General features: G+C 40.1%; 1 protein-coding gene across 10 annotated transcripts in view; it reads right to left on the bottom strand.

Moving 5' to 3' along the window:
* PLEKHH2 (pleckstrin homology, MyTH4 and FERM domain containing H2) overlaps positions 1 to 18,996 on the bottom strand; it is a 167,218-nt gene that overhangs the window by 121,787 nt on the left and 26,435 nt on the right. For all 10 annotated transcript variants that reach the window (XM_061625395.1, XM_061625389.1, XM_061625386.1 and 7 more), the window contains one exon: positions 2,606 to 2,668. In XM_061625395.1, the coding sequence (XP_061481379.1) occupies positions 2,606 to 2,668 (63 nt within the window). The remainder of the gene's footprint in view (positions 1 to 2,605; positions 2,669 to 18,996) is intronic.

Below are 18,996 nucleotides of genomic sequence, written 5' to 3'. Positions count from 1 at the left end.
TGACAACAGAAGATTTATGCAACTTTACAGTTGACAATGAGGACATTGAACTTGTCAAGGATTATCAATGCCTTGGCACGGTCATTAACCAAAATGGAGACAATAAAGAAATCAGAAGAAGGCTAGGACTGGGGAGAACTAGAAAAGGTCCTCAAATGTAAAGATGTATCACTGAACACTAAAGTCAGGATCATTCAGACCATGGTATTTCCAATCTCTATGTATGGATGTGAAAGTTGGACAGTGAAAAAAGCTGATAAGAGAAAAATCAACTCGTTTGAAATGTGGTGTTGGAGAAGAGCTTTGCGTATACCATGGACTGCAAAAAAGACAAATAATTGGGTGTTAGAACAAATTAAACCAGAACTGTCTCTAGAAGCTAAAATGATGAAACTGAGGTTATCATACTTTGGACACATCATGAAAAGACATGATTCATTAGAAAAGATAATAATGCTTGGAAAAACAGAAGGAAGTAGAAAAAGGGGAAGGCAAAACAAGAAATGGATTGATTCCATAAAGGAAGCCACAGACCTGAATTTACAAGATCTGAACAGGGTGGTTCATGACAGATGCTCTTGGAGGTCACTGATTCATAGGGTCGCCATAAGTCGTAGTCGACTTGGAGGCACATAACAACAACAACAACAAATAGTCCTTCTTTTTGTATAAACACAGCTTATATTATAACATGTGCTCAAGTGATGGAAAATCTGAATACACTGCTAAAGATAAAAGCCAAGGTTTGTTATCTACAAATTGCTAGCATATTTGAGCAGGCACGCTAGCTAAGCCGTGAAGGCAATACAAGCCAGGCATACCGAGAGGGGTTTATTAAATGTTAATAGTTAATATTATCTTTCTTTCTAAACTCAGCTTCACAAGTGAAATAAATCTGGAAGGATCCTACCAGTTACTAAGACATTAAATATGAAGTTCCAAAACTTGGGTCCATAGCAAATTTGTTATCTCACAAGATTATGGAACTGTCTCAGCTTCTAACTAAGATTTCTTTACATAAGATCCTTTTTCTACACGGATATCACATTCATTTAAGGAACAGTGTCCACTACCACAGATGATAAGTATAAAGCGGCATGTTCTGGCAGGCATTTTAAGGTAGTGTTTGGTTTTATGATGATTTTGTTTTATTCTTTATGTTATGTATGGCTTGTTTTTATGTACACCACTTAGACATTCAAATGATTAAACAGCATATAAATGTTTTAAATGAGAGCCAGTGTCGCGTAGTTGTTATAGTGTTGGACTACAACCTGGGAAACCAGGGTTCAAATCCCCACACAGCCATGAAGCTCACTGGGTGACCTTGGGCCAGTCACTGCCTCTCAGCCTCAGAGGAAGGCAATGGTAAACCACCTCTGAATACTGCTTACCATGAAAACCCTATTCATAGGGTTGCCGTAAGTCAGAATCGACTTGAAGGCAGTCCATTTCCATTTCAAATGTTTTAAATAAATAAATAAAAATATATATTGTTTTGCCATTTGTACACACTCAGGATCCCATTTCCAATCAGGGCTTTCTGATGTGTTTATGAGGTAAAACACAAATGTGTGTTCACTGCAATGGCATGGAGAAAAAATTCTGGCAACCAACTTCATAAAAATGGCTTGTGATAGGAAGCAGACTCACTTTTTCCTTTGGCCTCTACAAACTGGGTTTCATACACCTGCTATTGGAAATTTTAAAACAGACACGAGTGCTTTAGCCCCAAGAGAAACTATCAACCAGGCTTCATTGTGCAAAATCTCTGGCATTTGTCTGTAAAGAGCCTGACTTAGGGGAAGGGCCATAGCTCAGTGGAAGATCATGCATAAAATCCCAGGTTCAGGATAGAGCTGGGAGTGTCCCATCTGAAATGCTGGAGAGCTGTTGCCAGTCAGTGTAAACATTACTGAGCTAGATGGACCAATGGTCTGACTCTGCATAAGACAGATATAAACTGTTTATAACTTGCTTTTTTCCTGGCATTGTCAAAATGATCTTCCTTCTCCAACTTTCCCCCTCCATTCCCCTTCTTTTTAGTTTGTAATTCTGAAGAGTGGGACTCTCTCTTTTGGACTAATGTGAGCCAGTTTAGAAAACGGCAGAGCTATCCAGACCCCCAATCTGCCATGCTGGATGGTTTGATGAGGTGGAGATGTTCTTCTGTTCAATCCTGCTAGGATCCACTGCCCTGTGCTGGTGGTGGAACTACATTACTAGCAGGGGAGCCCCACTGGCAATGTGCCCTTCCAAATGGTGGTAGTCTGCAGAATCCCCAGAAATTAGTTATTTCGGGGGCAGGGCACGGCTGGCACATGATCCACTGGATTCTCAGATGCCCCTGCTGTGCCCACCTGGGAGCTGGCATACTGAAGAGGACTTTTTTCCCCTGTTCCCACTCTTTCCGCCCTGGTAGGCTTGTGGATGTGGCTATATGCTGCTCTATTAAGCTCTGCTGCTGCCAGGTGCAGATCTGGATAGCCCCCTAATACTTGGCTGAAAAATGGGTTAAAATATCATTTAAAAATAAAAATAAAAAAAATGTAAGTTAGGTTAACTTCGGAACATTGTTGTAAATAACTCTGCATTATGAACATACCTGCTGAAAAGCTTTTTCTGCTTGTCGATCTGCATCAATAACTTGCTTTTCAAGTTGCTGCATCTGTATAGAGACACATTTTTTTAAAAAAAATGAGATGCAAGCTCTCTTGGTTACTACCAACAAAAGTATTCTTTTTCATCATAAATGTATAGCACTTTTCCTAAGGGATCAAAGAGATTCATATTCATTATCTTGAGGATCCTTTTATTATCCCTATATTGCAAGTGGGTGGAACGAAGAGTTAATCACTCACATTAGACCACCCAGAGAGATCATGGCCAAGGAAGGAATCTGTCACTTGGAAACTTGTCAGGGTTTAAAAAAATTAATAGCAGCTGCGGGGAATGTGATTTTCATCAAGAATAGCATGTGGGGGGGGCGAGGAGGTTTAACCTTGTGTAGTTGAGATTCCGATGAAAATCACCCTCTACTCCACACCACCACCACTATTAAACTTAGGGAGGAGAACTCCCATTAGGGTCAATGTGAGCTTTCCCCACCTAAGGCTAATAGCAGCGTGGGTTAAACTTCTCCTCCCAATACACTGTAGTAAATTTGGGGGAGGGGGGGATGCATTTACTTTTAAAAAACCCAATGTGCTTCTGAATGGTATGTTTAGTATCATGTGTAGTTTGGCCTTAACCTCACCCAGTATTTGAACCAGGTATTTCTTGGTTCATAGCTTGTATCTCATGATCCACTAAAAAAATGACTAGAGATAACTCCAAAAAGAAATAAAGGACAAAATTGTTTGTTTCATGTTATACCAAGCAGGACAATGTCTTTGATGTTTATGTTATCTTAAGCTTAGGAGAAAGTCCCACTGAACTCAAGAGGGACTTGTTACTGAGTAGACATAAAGAGGATTGTGATGTTAATGACCTTCAAGCTAATACATCACCTGATATTCAAAAGGTATACAAGAAACTCAGTTTTGGTTAATTGTATTTGAACCCTTCTTAAGGGAAACTATTAAGGCCATTCCAGTAGTCATTCCAGTTTATCCAACAACATTCAGGTATTATAGTCCCCCAATACTAGCCATAGTTTGGCGATCCATAGTGGACCACAGGATCTTGTGTCCTCTTTCCCCCTTACACTACATTTTTCATCAGCATTCCTACCATGGTTCAACATTACATTTGATCATTTTTACACATTTTAAGTGTGGCCCTAAATTTCAGTTCAGAAACCAGCAAAATAATAATAATTAAAAAATAGCCATCCAGTGTAGTGCATTACCCAGCTAAATATATGTCTGGGGCTTAAGGTGCAGAAAACAATAATGCTGAAATAATGCTCCAAGCTAAATGGTTAATAGTGCATGCACTTAGAAAATAGTTCTCAACCAGTTAATAAACTAATGCCAAGTTTAAATTGTAGCTCCTTGTAAAGTTGACTGTGTCAAGAAACTATGTTAAGTAGTTTTGCATGAGTTCACAGTACTCCATAAGTTAAGCAGCTTTCTGGCAGCATCTAAACTTTGATCTTGTAGTTTGGAAATTTACTTGAATACTCTCAAATTCAAGGCGCTCAAACTGTGTGCTCAGAAACAGATGTTTTAGCTGTCTTAACAGAGAAAGTGGCTAATGTTTCAAGTTGGGGATCTTTTTACTGACAACCAGGATGCATGAGGGTTTGCTGAAGACTCCACGGGGATGTTCAGGTATATTACTGTTACTATAGACTCCTTAACCAGTGCCACGCCACCCAATAGAATGGCAACCGTTTGAAGTGGGGGTGTAGAACCACTGCCCCCCCCCGGTCAAATCTGTCTCATAACACAGTCTTGTCCAGCCCCATAGCCTCTCCTCCTCAGCCTCGTCTCGGCACAGAGGAAGGGAAGCTTCTTTCTCTCCACCATGCACAGAAGCCAAATGAGGTACCTGTGCCTCCGCTAGCACCCCACTATGCTTCAGAACTGGTCAAGGAGGAAGAAAATGTTCTCTCGTTTTACCCAGCATGTGTGAGAGGAGAGAAAGTGGTGGTGGTGGGTCCGTCTACTTTGGGTTTTGGCCTCACTCTCTTTGGGCTTCAGCCCTGCCCGATGCCAGTATTTGCCCTTGAGAGATTACTCCTGAGGGAATGTCCTTGACATTAAAAAAGATTGATCTTCTTCCTCTTGGTCCCATTATTGTTAATTCGATATCACTCTCCCTTGAACCACACATTTACAATGAGAACTGCATATGCCAGCATTGCATAGTTGGTGCATGTCACTTACTAGAAAACACGTGTATTATGTGCCAAGTGTGTGGTGCCAAGTGAAATGTGTTTTAATTCTTTTTCATATTGTAGTTTGGATTCTGTAACACACCTAGGACCTATTGCTGTAGGGTGGGCAATAAATATAAATAAAATAAAAAGTGTAGCTTATTACAGTATTGCAACAAACTGCTTCTACAGAATTTTGTGGACAGTAAAGGCCTGTTTTAGACATCATAGGAAACCATGGTTTTCTGTTACATAAGTGAGCCGGACCAGTATGAGCTTCTTTTGCATCCCAGAGGAGGAGATTAAATGGTTCCATTTTAAGATTTGAAACAAACCCCAGTTCTGCATCATGTGCAAACTAAGGGAGCTGTGGATGGATATATGTCATATTCAGTAAATCCATTATTAAAAATAAACAAAAATGAGTAAGATTTTTAAACATGTACTAAGTACCTAAACTCGAAATCATTACTTTGCATCTGACACTAATCAAACTATTCTCTATGAGCTATTTTTGTTCCAAAAATTGACAGAGAAAAGCCACATGTGAATAAGTATCTAATGCCTTAAGGAGAAACAGCAATCTGCTTCGCTGCAAGTCTCTTCAGTAGAGTACTAAATGGAAAATGAAAATGGACTGCCTTCAAGTCGATCCCATCTTATGGCGACCCTATGAATAGCGTTTTCATGGTAAGAGGTATTCAGAGGGGGTTTACCATTGCCTTCCTCCGAGGCTGAGAGGCAGTGACTGGATCAAGGTCACCCAGTGAGCTTCATGGCTGTGTGGGGATTCAAACCCTGGTCTCCCAGGTCATAGTCCAGCACCTTTAGTACTAAAAGGTCTTAATAGAAAAATGAGTTTTATGCTTAAAACTATTTTGCAGCATTCAACTGAAATTTTTTGACTATATTTGGAAGCATTTTTGTTTCTACTTAGCTCACAAACTATAACATATTTTATTGTGTGGTTATGATTTACATTCAATCATACCTTCAAATACTTACTATCAAACTTCTCCAAGTAAAAGGCAGTTTGGATTAAGCTAAAAAGAGATAGAAGCCCAGTAGTATCAGTAAGTATTGTTGAGAACTTGGGTGATTCTACTTCTTGGCTAGGGTTACAATGGTCTATCTAGGGTCTCTTGAATAACCTTTCCCCTTCTCAATATTTACATGGCATAAAGGTCATGGCAAAGAACTATGCTTGCCAATTTATTATGCCCTGAAAACACTAGAAAACAATCCTTTTCAGGGCCAGTCAGCAGGCAGGCAATAGTGAGCTAGACAGACCAATGCTTCTCATACTTCCTTATGTTCCATCTTTCCCCCCCCGTTTTTCAGAAAATACTATATTATTGTTATGCAATTTGTTCATTGCAATGAGTCATATATTAAAAGTGGGATATACGTTCTTAAAATAAATAAATATTCATATACAATAGCATTTATTGGATGTATTTTGCCTAGTCCTTCTGACAACTTGTTAAGTCGGCTTACTTTTGTAAGGGGGGTAATCTCTCTCATTTAGCTTTCTCATGTCCCTTAATAATTTTTATATCAGTTATATTTACAAGATAAAATACCCCCCCCCAAAAAAAACAGTGAGCCTTTAGTTGGCATGTTCCCCCTCACCTCTCCTGGCACAGATGTGAGGAGGAGCTTGGAAGCAATTCCCAACATTTTGGTTTTAAAGTAACCATAGTTTCTTGTTTTGTCTGAACCAGAGAACTCTGGTTAGTTTAAACTATGTTTTGTTAACGTATCAGAATAAAAAAACACAGTTTGATCCTGGCTTCTTTGAGCAAACCAGAGTTTAAGCTAACCAAAGTTTCCTGTTTTTTTTAAAACAGGAACCAAAACCTTTAGTCTCTTCCTTGTGGTCATGTGGGAGTGGAGGGGTATGTGCACAAACTGAGGCTTACTGGTGCCAGTGCACAGTGCTAGTGCTAAACTGTAGTTTCACATTATGTCAAAAAAAGGGTAACTTGAGTTCAAAGGTTGTTACTACCAACTCAGTAAGTGTGAATAGGACTTGCAGTCTAAGCTTCACTAAGTTAAAACACAAAAGAATTGAAAATTTCTTGGAAAACATCCAAACAGAATACTTTTAAAGATTTCTCAAGAGTATGGCTCTAACTATCAAAACTCTTTAATCAATAATACTGGATAGAAGGATTTAGATTTCATCTGACATGCTATGTTCTCACAGTCTGAATCCTATTGCCTAGTAAGGTTTCACTGCTATATTATACTAAAGCAAATTATTGGATTTTCCATTTAGATGTACATTAAGATAGGGGAGATAATGTCAGACTTGCCTCCTGCCACATTACTAAGGATTGAAGTGTAAGGACTGACTGAGAAACAGCAAGCCTGGGTAGAGTTGTAAGAGATGAGGCAATTGTAGCTAGTTCCTACAAATATATCAGTTCAACTACAGGACAGATCCCCCTCTAGGATGCATACCTTAACGTGGTGAGGGGGTTTGAGAGTGTTGAAGAAGCTGAGAGCAAAGCCATCAGGAGTCTAGACCAAGAGGCTAGACTCCTAGCAGGAGCACCCAAGGCGGAATGGTCAAAGCTGAAACACCAGACTAAGATGCATCCAAACTCAGAGGAAGGCAATGGTAAACCACCTCTGAATATCTCTTACCATGAAAACCCTATGAACAGAGTATCCAAAATGCAACACGAGATAGTGCTGGAAGATGAGACCCCCAGGTCAGAAGGCACTCACTGAGCTACTGGGGAAGAACAAAGAACAAGTTTGAAATCAAATCAAATCAAATTCAAATCAAATTTTATTATGCGGTCATAGACCCACAATACAAGTGATTAAGCAGTCCGTTAAACAAACAAGATTAAAACCAAATACAGTATTAACTATAATAATTTAGCAAGAGGCCAGGGTAGCACAGACTGGCCTTTTCCGTAAAGTCTGAGCTACATAGAGAAACTTCGAAACTAATTCAGTAGTGTCTTTATCCTTGTCAGACAGAAGATATTGCACGAGCCACTCAATAGATCTACTGGGAAAGGCTTTGGTGATTGGAAAAATAAGTCTAGATCGAGCATCCCTGTATAGTTCACAGGAAAGTAGGACGCGTCCAATTGTTTCAACCTCCCCCAATTTACAGAAGCATAGACGCCTTTCCAGGTGGGTTCCTTGAAAACGGCCCTCTAATACTGCAGAGGTAAGACAATTAAATCTGGCTCTGGTAAACAGGGATCGGTAGTGCAGAAAAGTCAAAGTTTCAAAATAAGCTGCATATTTTGGAAACAAAAAGCTCAAGCCAAAATGGATGGGTGAGCAAGATGTATGTGCTCCAGCCACTGAGAATTGAAGGTCTATGTCCTTAATACGTTGACCAACAATATAATTCGTTACCTCAAGGTCCCAGGTTGACAACAGCTCCAGTGAAAGGCCAAGACACTTTATCTTTCCATTAAAGATCTTGGACCAAGAGCTTATAAAGGAATCCCTCCATAACAAGTTTAAGTACCCTAAGGAAGGTCCAGCGTAGGCCACTTTGGCTGAAAATCTAAAAGCCTGGAGCCAGGCTGAACACTCAATTGATGTAAAGCCCGCTTCAAGGCGAAGTCCAGCCGCAGAGGCGCAGCGTGGCAACCCCAATATAGCTCGCAAAAAGCACAAAAACACCGCCTCAACTTTGGCGCTAAAGCTCGTAACCTACATAGAAATTCCATATAAAAGTTGGGGAAGAATTTTTACTTTGAAGATTTGGAGAGCAGCCGGGATATACTGGCCACCTCTAGTATAAAAGCATCAGGTGGTGGCCTTGGAGGTATTATAGGCAGGTAAAACTGCGGCCCGGTCATGAGCGGACCAAGAGAGTGAAGAGCAGAAAATAATCCCAAGGTATCTGAATTGCCTAACCTGCTCAATCTTTTGCCCATTTATAGTCCATGATTGTTTCGAGAACCTACATGTAAAAACCATTACTTTTGATTTTATAAAACTGATGGTGAGAAAGTTTTTGTCACAGTAGGCCATAAAAGCACGTAAGAGGCGTTTAAGGCCAAACTTCGAAAAGGATAATAATACTGCATCATCCGCGTAAAGCAGAAGGGGGCATCTTGTTTCAGCCAATTTAGGAGAATGGAAATTATCAGCAAGGCAATAACTGCTCAGATCATTGAGGAAAGGGTTAAAGAGGGTAGGGGCCAGGACACAGCCTTGGCGCACCCCTATGTTAGCAAAGATGGCATTGGTTAGATTACCATTCACACCACAGCATACACGAAGCGAAGTGCACTGGTAGAGACGACTAATCAGAAACAGGAGGCGCTTATCTATCGAAGTCTGTGATAATTTGGCCCATAATAGTTCCCTAGGAACAGAGTCAAAAGCAGTCTTAAGGTCCATAAAGGCGACAAAAAGGCCCTTTCTGGAGATACACATATACTTCTCCGCCAGGTGCCGTAATACTAGGCAGTGATCGATGGCAGATCTGCTCTTTTGGAAACCTATCTGCTCCCGGCTCAGAATGTCCTCCTCCTCTATTCAGGTTTGCAGTCTTACATTTAGGAGGCTAGCATAAATCTTGCCCACGACCGAAAGGAAGCTAATAGGCCTATAATTGGAAGGGTCGCCTCTATCACCTTTCTTGAATACTGGGATAACCACCGCCTCAAGCCAGGCTAGGGGAAGCTTGCCAGTAAGATTGATTTTGGTGAAAAGATTTGCAAGCAGTGGGGCCCACCATTCAATACGGGTCTTTACAGTTCTGGTGGTATTGCGTCTATCCCCGGTGCCTTACCAGATTTTAAGTTGTTAATCAGCATGGCTACTTCCGTTTGCTCTATAGGAGGCCAGGCTGGAAGAGAGCTGGGCTCTGCCGAAGTATATATCTGGAATGGCAGGTCCCTGAGGTTAGCGAACAATGCAGTAAAATGGTGTTCCCAAGTAGCAGATGGGATGGTGCACTGGGAGAAGGAGGAAGATCCCAAGGCATCAGTAACTAAAGACCAGAAGAGTTTTGAATCGTTATTTAAAGAGGCGTTTATTAAAACCTTCCATCTCTCCTAAATAGCTTGTCTCTTTTTATAGGCAATTAGCTGTTTATATTTCCTTTTGATCAGATAGTATTCGGGTGGAAGAGTGTATGCTTTGGTATTCCTATAGCTGTTATATACTCTTCTTAAATTATACCTTGTCACCCTGCATTCCTTATCAAACCAACCTGAAGAGATCAGAAGGCACTCACCGAGCTACTGGGGAAGAACAAAGGGCAAGTTCGAGTAGCGCTGTGACTAATGACGCAGCTGAGTCAAAGCCGAAAGGAAGCTCAGAGGCTGATGCGCACATATGCGAAAGGAGAGTCCAGAGTTGTATGACGCACACAATAGGAACATGAAATGTGAGAAGCATGAACCAAGGAAAGTTAGAAATTATCAAGCAAGAAATGGAATTTTTACTTTGAAGATTTGGAGAGCAGCCGGGATATACTGGCCACCTCTAGTATAAAAGCATCAGATATGCAGACGATACCATACTACTAGTAGAAACCAGTAATGATTTGAAACAAATGCTGATGAAAATTAAAGAGGAAAGCACAAAAGCAGGACTACAGCTCAACATCAAAAAGACGAAAGTAATGACAACAGAAGATTTATGTAACTTTAAAGTTGACAATGAGGACATTGAACTTGTCAAGAATTATCAATACCTTGGCACGGTCATTAACCAAAATGGAGATGATAGTCAAGAAATCAGAAGACTAGGACTGGGGAGGGCTGCTATGAGAGAACTAGAAAAGGTCCTCAAATGTAAAGATGTATCACTGAATACTAAAGTCAAGATCATTCAGACCATGGTATTCCCAATCTCTATGTATGGATGTGGAAGTTGGACAGTGAAAAAAGCAGATAAGAGAAAAATCAACTCATTTGAAATGTGGTGTTGGAGGAGAGCTTTGCGAATACCATAGACTGCAAAAAAGACAAATAATTGTGTGTTAGAACAAATTAAACCAGAACTATCACTAGAAGCTAGAATGATGAAACTGAGGTTATCATACTTTGAATACATCATGAGAAGATGTGATTCACTAGAAAAGACACTAATGCTGGGAAAAACAGAAGGGAGTAGAAAATGAGGAAGACCAAACAAGAGATGGATTCATTCCATAAAGGAAGCCACAGACCTGAACTTACTGATCTGAACAGGGTGGTTCACAACAGATGCTCTTGGAGGTCACTGATTCATAGTGTCGCCATAAGTCATAGTCGACTTGAAGACGCATAACAGCAACACAACAGGTCATATGAGATATTCATCATGACCATGTAGTTTCATGGCAGACAGTAGAGACACCTTATAAAGAACAATTTCATAGGAAGACATGAAACTCCAGATGTACACTAAGAGTCTATGGGAGCTTCAGTTCAGAGTTAATGTTACACTGAATTGGTAAGTAATGATGTATGGGCCTGAGTACTGGCCACTAGCCTAACACAATGGCCAGTAGATAACCTCAGGGCAGTTGTCAGTGTTACTGCGCAACATTTAATATCTCCTCTGCTGCACTGTGATGTGCCATAGCTTCTGCAAGCAAATTCTCCAGCAAATTCCATTCATACCTCTAAAGGGAACAGCAAAGCAAAGATGACTCTGAATCCATCTCTTTGCCTGACCCCATGGATGAGTAGGGGCAAAGTGAATGAAAAGCCTCATTCCCCCTTTGCTCTTCACCATGTCTCCCTTGACAAGTCTCTGTGCACATAGGCATTTGGCAGGGGAGGCACAATTAAGGAGTATATGCCTCAGGGGTTTGAGCTGAAACTTCAGGGTTTTAGCATTTTTCCCAGGTTGTTCAGAGGAAGTACTAAAATCCCAGGGTGATGGATAGGCTTTTGCTACTAGCTCTACCTCCATGGTTTATCCAGCTCTATTCTGGGCCACCAGGCATAGCCAAGATCTGCCCTCTGACCCACCAGGTCACATTCCTTGAGGTTTAAATAGTATGAGATGAGCCATGAGATCATTGTAAGCCGCCCAAAGAACATTGTTTAATAACAGGGGTTGTGAACCTGTTGCCCATGGGTGACATGACACCCACGAAGGCCTTCAGTGGTCTCTCCAGCAGGTAGCACAAAATCGGAGATTCCATTTAAAAAAAAATTAAGTCTATAGCCCTCCTAGAAATAACATTATGGAGCAAAATGTGCAGGTACTCTTCTACGCCATTTCTGTGAAATGAGCCAGCCTGGCTATTCCTGTCTGTCAATGTTATTAGCCAATGAGTGAAGTCAAAGCTGTGATTGATAAGTGAGTTGTTTGGACAATAGGAATCCCTGGATCCTAAAGAGCTGTTTTTCTCCCTTTTAGTGCACATTTCTCAGATTCCGACGGATGGTTTAAATGAAACAATCTCCAGAAGACCTCCTGTGTTGTGTTGTGAAACATAATATTTACTTCTTTCTTAAAAGTGAAATTGGCACAAATTTCCTCCAGCAGCTAGTGGTGTCACTCTACAATATACAGCTGCTCTATCAGGATTGCAGACTGTGATCTGCACCAGTACTTACTGTACATATTTATGTATTGCTTTCATTTTGCCGTTAAACCCAGAAAAAAGCATTGCAGATTCTTTGGAATAATTCTATTTGTCAGGCTGAACCTTATTAATTACCACTGTACGCCAAATGCAAACTGTTTTGATCCAGCTGAAAACAGCCAGAAACTCTACTGAATGTCACAAAACAGTGTTTCTTCTCTTCGCCAATATCCTTTAAAAAAAATTTCACTCCAAAATTGATTTTACAAACATGCCACTGCAGGGTTCTGTGTTTATTCTGTAACAATGATTTTTAGATCAAGTTTACTTTAAAAGAATTTTTGTACTTCCTAACAGCTGGACTTAAAACTGTGCAGCCCTGAAAAGTCAAGACATGCTCTTTCTCCCACTGCCATTAGCAGGATCAACAAAAATTCTGCAGGCTGTCTAGTTCCAAAAACAACAACGATGCCCACCCCCTACTGTGTATTCAAATTCTTCCTTTATATATTCCATGCCAGTGAATGAAGAGTCAACCATTTACCAAAGGGCAAGATTTTCTACCATATCATCTGCATTAATGAAAATGTGGTGCTATTTTCTTTCCTGTCATGCAGGTAGTGTGATTAAAGGTAGGGACCTTATCAAGGAATAGCACTCTCCCACCCCAATATTACTGAATTAAAATAGATATTTAGCATTTATTATGATATACAACAGTTAGAATTACAAATATAATTCTAAATAAAATATAACATTTGTCATTTTTGCTATTAGTTATTTTACAAAACTCAATTTCTGTAAAGCTTCTTTGCTCCTCACAGGCAGGCAGCCAGATGAATGGCCATGTACCAAAGCACCTGCTAAATGATGCAAGGGACTTCTGAGAGAATCAAAAGTCAATAAAGGCCCAGTGGCCTCTTACATCAAATTGTAAAGACTATCAGAATACCTCAAGTCTTTAAATAGCCAAATGAGGTAGACTTAGACAGCTTTGCTCCACTTGCTAGGCACAAGATGCCACTTCAGCTTTTGTTGAAGCAGAGGCTTGATACTGCAGCCGTTAAAGCAGAATAGAAGTGGTCTCAAAGTTATTCAAGTTTGTGAACAACGTATATTAAAGATGCAAAACAGTTTGCCAAAAAGCAGAGGCAAATATGCTGAAGTTCAACTCCTCTAGCACATCAGCTAATTATTGAACATTTTTCTCCAAATTTAGTCATAAGACTTTCCTATAGCTAGCAATAATTTAGTACAAACATTTCCAGCCTCTCCTGCACCCCCGCTTCTCCACTCATCAGACACTTTTCCCCTACCAATTCAGTTTTTGTTGTTTGTTATAAAGTATAAGGATAGAAATGCCAAATTAAGCCCTCACCATTTCCTGTTTTTATATCCATCCTTCAGTACACAACTATTATTGAACAGATACTAAAACCACAAAAAGAGCTAAAGATATATTCTAAAAACATGCAGAAACACACTCTCCCCAAATGTCATGGTGTCCTCAGTGAAATATGATCATATGAATGCTAGGTAACAGAAGTTGGAAAAGAATGTACGAAGAGTTCTTTTGAAAGTGGATGAAAGGTGAAGAGGTCTTTTTATGATGGCACTCATATCCATTGTTTAGCCTGTAATGTCCTTGGGAGCAGGGACTTCTCTTTTCTGTTTGTGTATTTATTTAAGATATTTTCCATTGCTTTTTTGGCCTGTACTGTTCCACAACACTGTATGTTGATAAAGCACCCTGCTCCTCCCTGAGCTTGAGCTGGCTTAAAAACATTGAAAGCCATTAACTAAGATCTAAAACAATTAAACAGTTAAAATACCAAACACTGTTAATGCAGAAAGGAATTCAGGGGAAAAAAAACATGCCCAACCAATGTATGTTCACGTTACAAGTGGATTTAAAACAAAGCCTTTAAGAATCACATGTGAAAATTACCTTCATATCCGATTAGTCCTAGAAATAACTGTTTCTAAAGGACATTCCCAGAACAACTATAGAATAAATCTGTACTTCCTTCCAGCTATCTTCTCTTATCAACTGCCCTGTCATAATCAAGACCCCCAGAGGAAGAAAGTCTGTCTATGTAAGACATTACAAGATCACTTGTTCTGATATTCTACAAACACAAACTATCACTCCTGCTCAGAACAGGTTTGTTGTCACATACATTTAGAGTGTGCACAGTGCCACACAAGGAGCAGGCTGCAGGGGGTACAAACAGATTTTTAACCTTTTCTGATCTTTCCTGCTTAAAAAAGGAAACACTGCTATAGTTACCCTCTTCCTAGTGTAATCCCTTACAGGTTCTTACGGGCCAAAAATGAAACGAATTTGCAAAGATTCCATGAATAACTTGTGAACTTTTTTCCCCCAGAAAGAAAACATAATATTAAATATATGTTTTATATGGTTCTAAGCTTCCAAATACTTAAAAGATCCTTGTCCATGTGTCCTCTCTTTTCTTTTTTGGCAAAATATCTTTGCTTCTGCCTTTTGTTCCTCCAAAGTGGGTTTATGACCTCTCTCCAAATACTGTATTATGCAAGCTATAGACTTGTCCCTCCTCTGCAACCTTTTCCAGTCTGGAGGACTTGCATCTGGTCCAGTGTTGGGATTTTCAAACTCAGATGGGATACTCTGCTCAGAAGATGGTAGTGTCTCTATTAGGCCACAACCTTGATCTAATCGCTCTATCTTCTTGCTGCTTCGAACCACTGCAGCTTCAGCTAGGCCCGGAAAGTCCACAGATTCAACAAGGCCCTTAATCAAGGGGTTAAAGACCAACTAAATAATATCTTCCGTAACAGCCATACCCAAGACCAGCTTTTCTGCTCCACACTTGCTTTCTTCTTCAAACAGGGTTTTTCAGCTATGAAACCCCACCCACCAGACTGAACCAACTCAAACAGGATTGTGGGGGTTACACTAGCACATCTGAGCAGAACTAAATTGCAGACGCATGCATGGGGGGAGGCCAGCAGATGCAAGCCTCTGTCTTCGATTCTCATCAGCCCCATAGATGGGGAGGGGCTAGAGGGCCTCACGCCCCTAAAATCCCCCTATTTTCTTTTACAATTACATTTATTTGTAAAAATCCCCCCCCACATTTTTGGTATTCCCCCCCCCAAACTTTTAGGCTGGCTCAGGCCTGATTCTCTGGTAGGAAAAGGGACCAAATGCATGTTTCATGAGGGTATTTCCCACCTTTCCTCTGTACTGCCATGCTATGAGGATAAATTTTGTATTCTATTTGGTAAGAAATGGAAAGAGAATGAGATGCTAATTCCCCAGCTCTTGGCTTGAGGGAAATCAAAAAAGCATTTATTTCTAAAAAAAAATGAAATAAAATATACCCCTTCCCCTAGACACACCCAAGAATGATCAAATCATTTAAGTAATTATATTTTTTATTGACTATATCAAAATATATTGCAGATAACCAGAAATGTTTTAGAGCACTCAAGAAAACAAAATGTTAATTTTGTATAACTATATTTCTATCCCAGTTTCATGACCCACATTTATGGAATGGAACCGTTTTACTCATCAGAAAGGTGTTTCTCTGGGGGCATCAGGACACCACCAAGTGGGTATTATATTCACCTGTTGCTTGAGGCAGGAAAGAGCTAACACTCCAAAGGACTCTCACCTTAGCCCCTCCCACGGAGTGACAGTTCATTTTCCTGCCTGGCTTGAGCACTACTGTTTTTGCCTTGCTCTTCAGTCTGGCTGGCTTATATCCTTATTTAGAATCCCAAAACTTTACCTACTGTTGTTGATTTGTTGTGTTTGAATTCCTTTCCGAGTTGTTTGTGTTTGAGTGTCATTTACAGTTTTTCCAAATGAATTGTGTGTGTGTCTGAGTGACTGTTAAGTGTCCGTTATGTCTGTTGGTCAATTTATTATATTGTTAAATTGATTGCCCTAAGCATTTGATACCCTGAATTAATTACCTAGATAATTAGCTGAGGTGTTCAAATTAATTTTGTTTTATCTAATGAATTCTGTGTATTGATTCAACTGTGACAAAGAAGACTTTTCTGAAAGGAGGGGGAGAACCTTCTAGTAGTGAAATGACTAAGGACCACTCAAAAAAATAAAATCAGTTCAGAAAGCGGCAAGAGTAGTTGGTGTGGTAGCGCCTTCAGCCCACTCAGAGAAAAAGATGTTGGTTAAAAACACAAGGATCATAACAAAGTCTCTACAGAGTACTCTAAAAGATTGAAGTCATGGCACTAAGTGGCAGGAGCAGTTGGTGCAGTAGTGCCTTCAGCCTGCTTAGGGAAGATGACGGTTAAAAAGACCTGCAGCAGTGCGCACAGAGGCAGCCACCATTTTGACCAACAGCAGCCTCACAGTCAGCATGTGGCTCATTCACTCTTGCAGCAGCAAAAGAAGAAAACAGACCTGCTGAGACAGGAAAATGAACAGTCACCCCGTGGGGGGGGGGCTAAGGTGAGAGTCCTTTGAAGTGTTAACTTTTTCCCGCCTCAAGCAACAGGAGAGGAGGACAATACCCACTTGGTGGTGTCCTGGTGCCCATTGGAGAAATTATTATGGGAAATCCAAAAATAAGTTAAGACTAAACCTCTAACGTTTTACAGAACTTCTACTTTCCACTAAGATGCTCAATCTAACATTGTCAATGATTTAAAACTGGCATGTGGTAAAACTCAGTTCTTTGCTCAGTTCATTGCTTACACGGGGAAACTGACCCCGTGTAATGATCCAGTTGCTCAGGACTTTTGGGTCAACATCTAAAAATTATGAATCCACATTGGTTAACAACAATGGCATGTTTATGCAACAAAATGGTAACTTTTTATTGTTTTATAGATATTGTTTTTCCTTTCTCCTGCCTTACCATATTTCTTTGAACTTCTTGAAACAAGGTGATGGGGAGAAGGGTGGTTGTAGGGTATGGATGTGTGTATGAAGGATATGTCTGAGTATATGAGTAAATGGGAGAAAGGCTGGGTGTGTATGCATGAGAGTGAATAGAGGGATCCTGTGAGTGGAAGGAAAGATCTTTCCAAACTGGATGGATGGATTACTGTAATGTGCTGTATGTAGGGCTGCCCCTGAGGGTGGTCTAGAAGCTACAGATGATGCAAAATGCAGCTGTGTGACTGCTCACTGGGGCAGGATATCGCCATCATGTTACTCCGTTGCTGAAAGAATTGTACTGGTTGCCCATTAGCTACCAGGCATGTTCAAGGTTCTGGTTTTGGTGTAGAAAGCCCTACGGAGCTTCGGACCAGGATACCTGAAATATCATCTTGCCCCATATATACTCAGTTGATCACTATGCTCTGCAGGTGAGGGCCTCATGCTGATACCATCTTAAAAGGAGGTCTATTCTGCACAAAATGGGAATCAGACCTTTAGTGCTGTGACACCAACCCTTTGGAATTCCGTCCCCTTATATATTAGACAGGCACTATCTCTGTTATCTTTTCAGCGCCTATGGAAGCGCCTCTTTCAACAAGCCTTTTAAGACTGAGCCTTATCTCAGTCCGCGTCTTTGTTGGAATTGCTTTTTAAGGTGTTTTTAAAGATGATTTTTTAAAAGATGTTTTTAAAGATGTTTTGTTTTTAATATGTTTTTTTAAAAAAATTGTTTTAATATGTTTTAAAGTATTTTGTTTTTTAAATGTTTTAGATTGTTTTTAGTGTTTTTGTTTGCTGCCCTGGGCTCCTACTAGGAGGAGGGGCAGGACATACATTTAATAAATAAAATAAAAATAAATGAATGGGCATCAAAAGGAGGTTAAAAATAAATGAGTTTAAAGCTGCAATCCAATACATGTATATTCAGAAGTAAGCTCCATTGGATACAATGGAACTTATTCCCAGGAAGCGATCTAGCAGCCAGTAGATACTTTGGAAAACTCAGAGTTAGCAACAGGATGATGGGCTTATCTTATCATGCCCCAACCCTGAGTTTGCCTTCACCCCTTAGCACTTGATCACCTGTCTACACTGAACAGCTGGGATGGATTTCACCAAGGCCATATATGCCCTAGTTCCTGATAGAAATAACAACACTGTCACTTCGGCACTTTATGCTTTAGGTGAATTGTGACAAAGACATTCGTTATAGAAAACACATAGGCAATGTCTTTTCTATTGTAAAATGCCAGCAGTACTCAGCTTACAGAAAAATACTCCTGACATTTCTTTAAGAAGGGTATTTTCTTTTTTTTATTTTGTAATACTTTGCAGACCCAGAAAACTCAACAGTAATAAAATTAATTCCACTTGAGAGCCATGGACAGCATAAGTGCATTACAGTAGAGGCACTTTCTACACCATTCCTTGAATTCCTATTAAGACCTCTCCCACTTGCAGCAACTCCTGCTTAGATCTTCAGCAAACTCTCTTTCTCTGCATGTAACTTTTTATAGTGCTCACTCTGACTTGGAATAATGGAAGAAAAAAGATCCAGTTTCCACTACTGAATATCTGTATTCCCTTGTCTGCTTCCTGCTCCCGTATTCTGTCCCATAAATGCTGCAAGGTCATGCTGTTAAATGTCCAGTGTGTGTTGAATTCAGAAAGAATCACAAGAGTGACTCTGCCAAGTGAGAATATCTTTAACGATAATTTTAGAAAGCAACGCTGTACAGAAATCACATTTAT

The sequence above is a fragment of the Rhineura floridana genome, chromosome 4 (genome assembly GCF_030035675.1).
Source record: "Rhineura floridana isolate rRhiFlo1 chromosome 4, rRhiFlo1.hap2, whole genome shotgun sequence".
Taxonomy (NCBI): domain Eukaryota; kingdom Metazoa; phylum Chordata; class Lepidosauria; order Squamata; family Rhineuridae; genus Rhineura; species Rhineura floridana.
The sequence above is the reverse complement of the archived record's forward strand: the minus strand, read 5'-3'. Positions and strand labels throughout refer to the sequence as shown.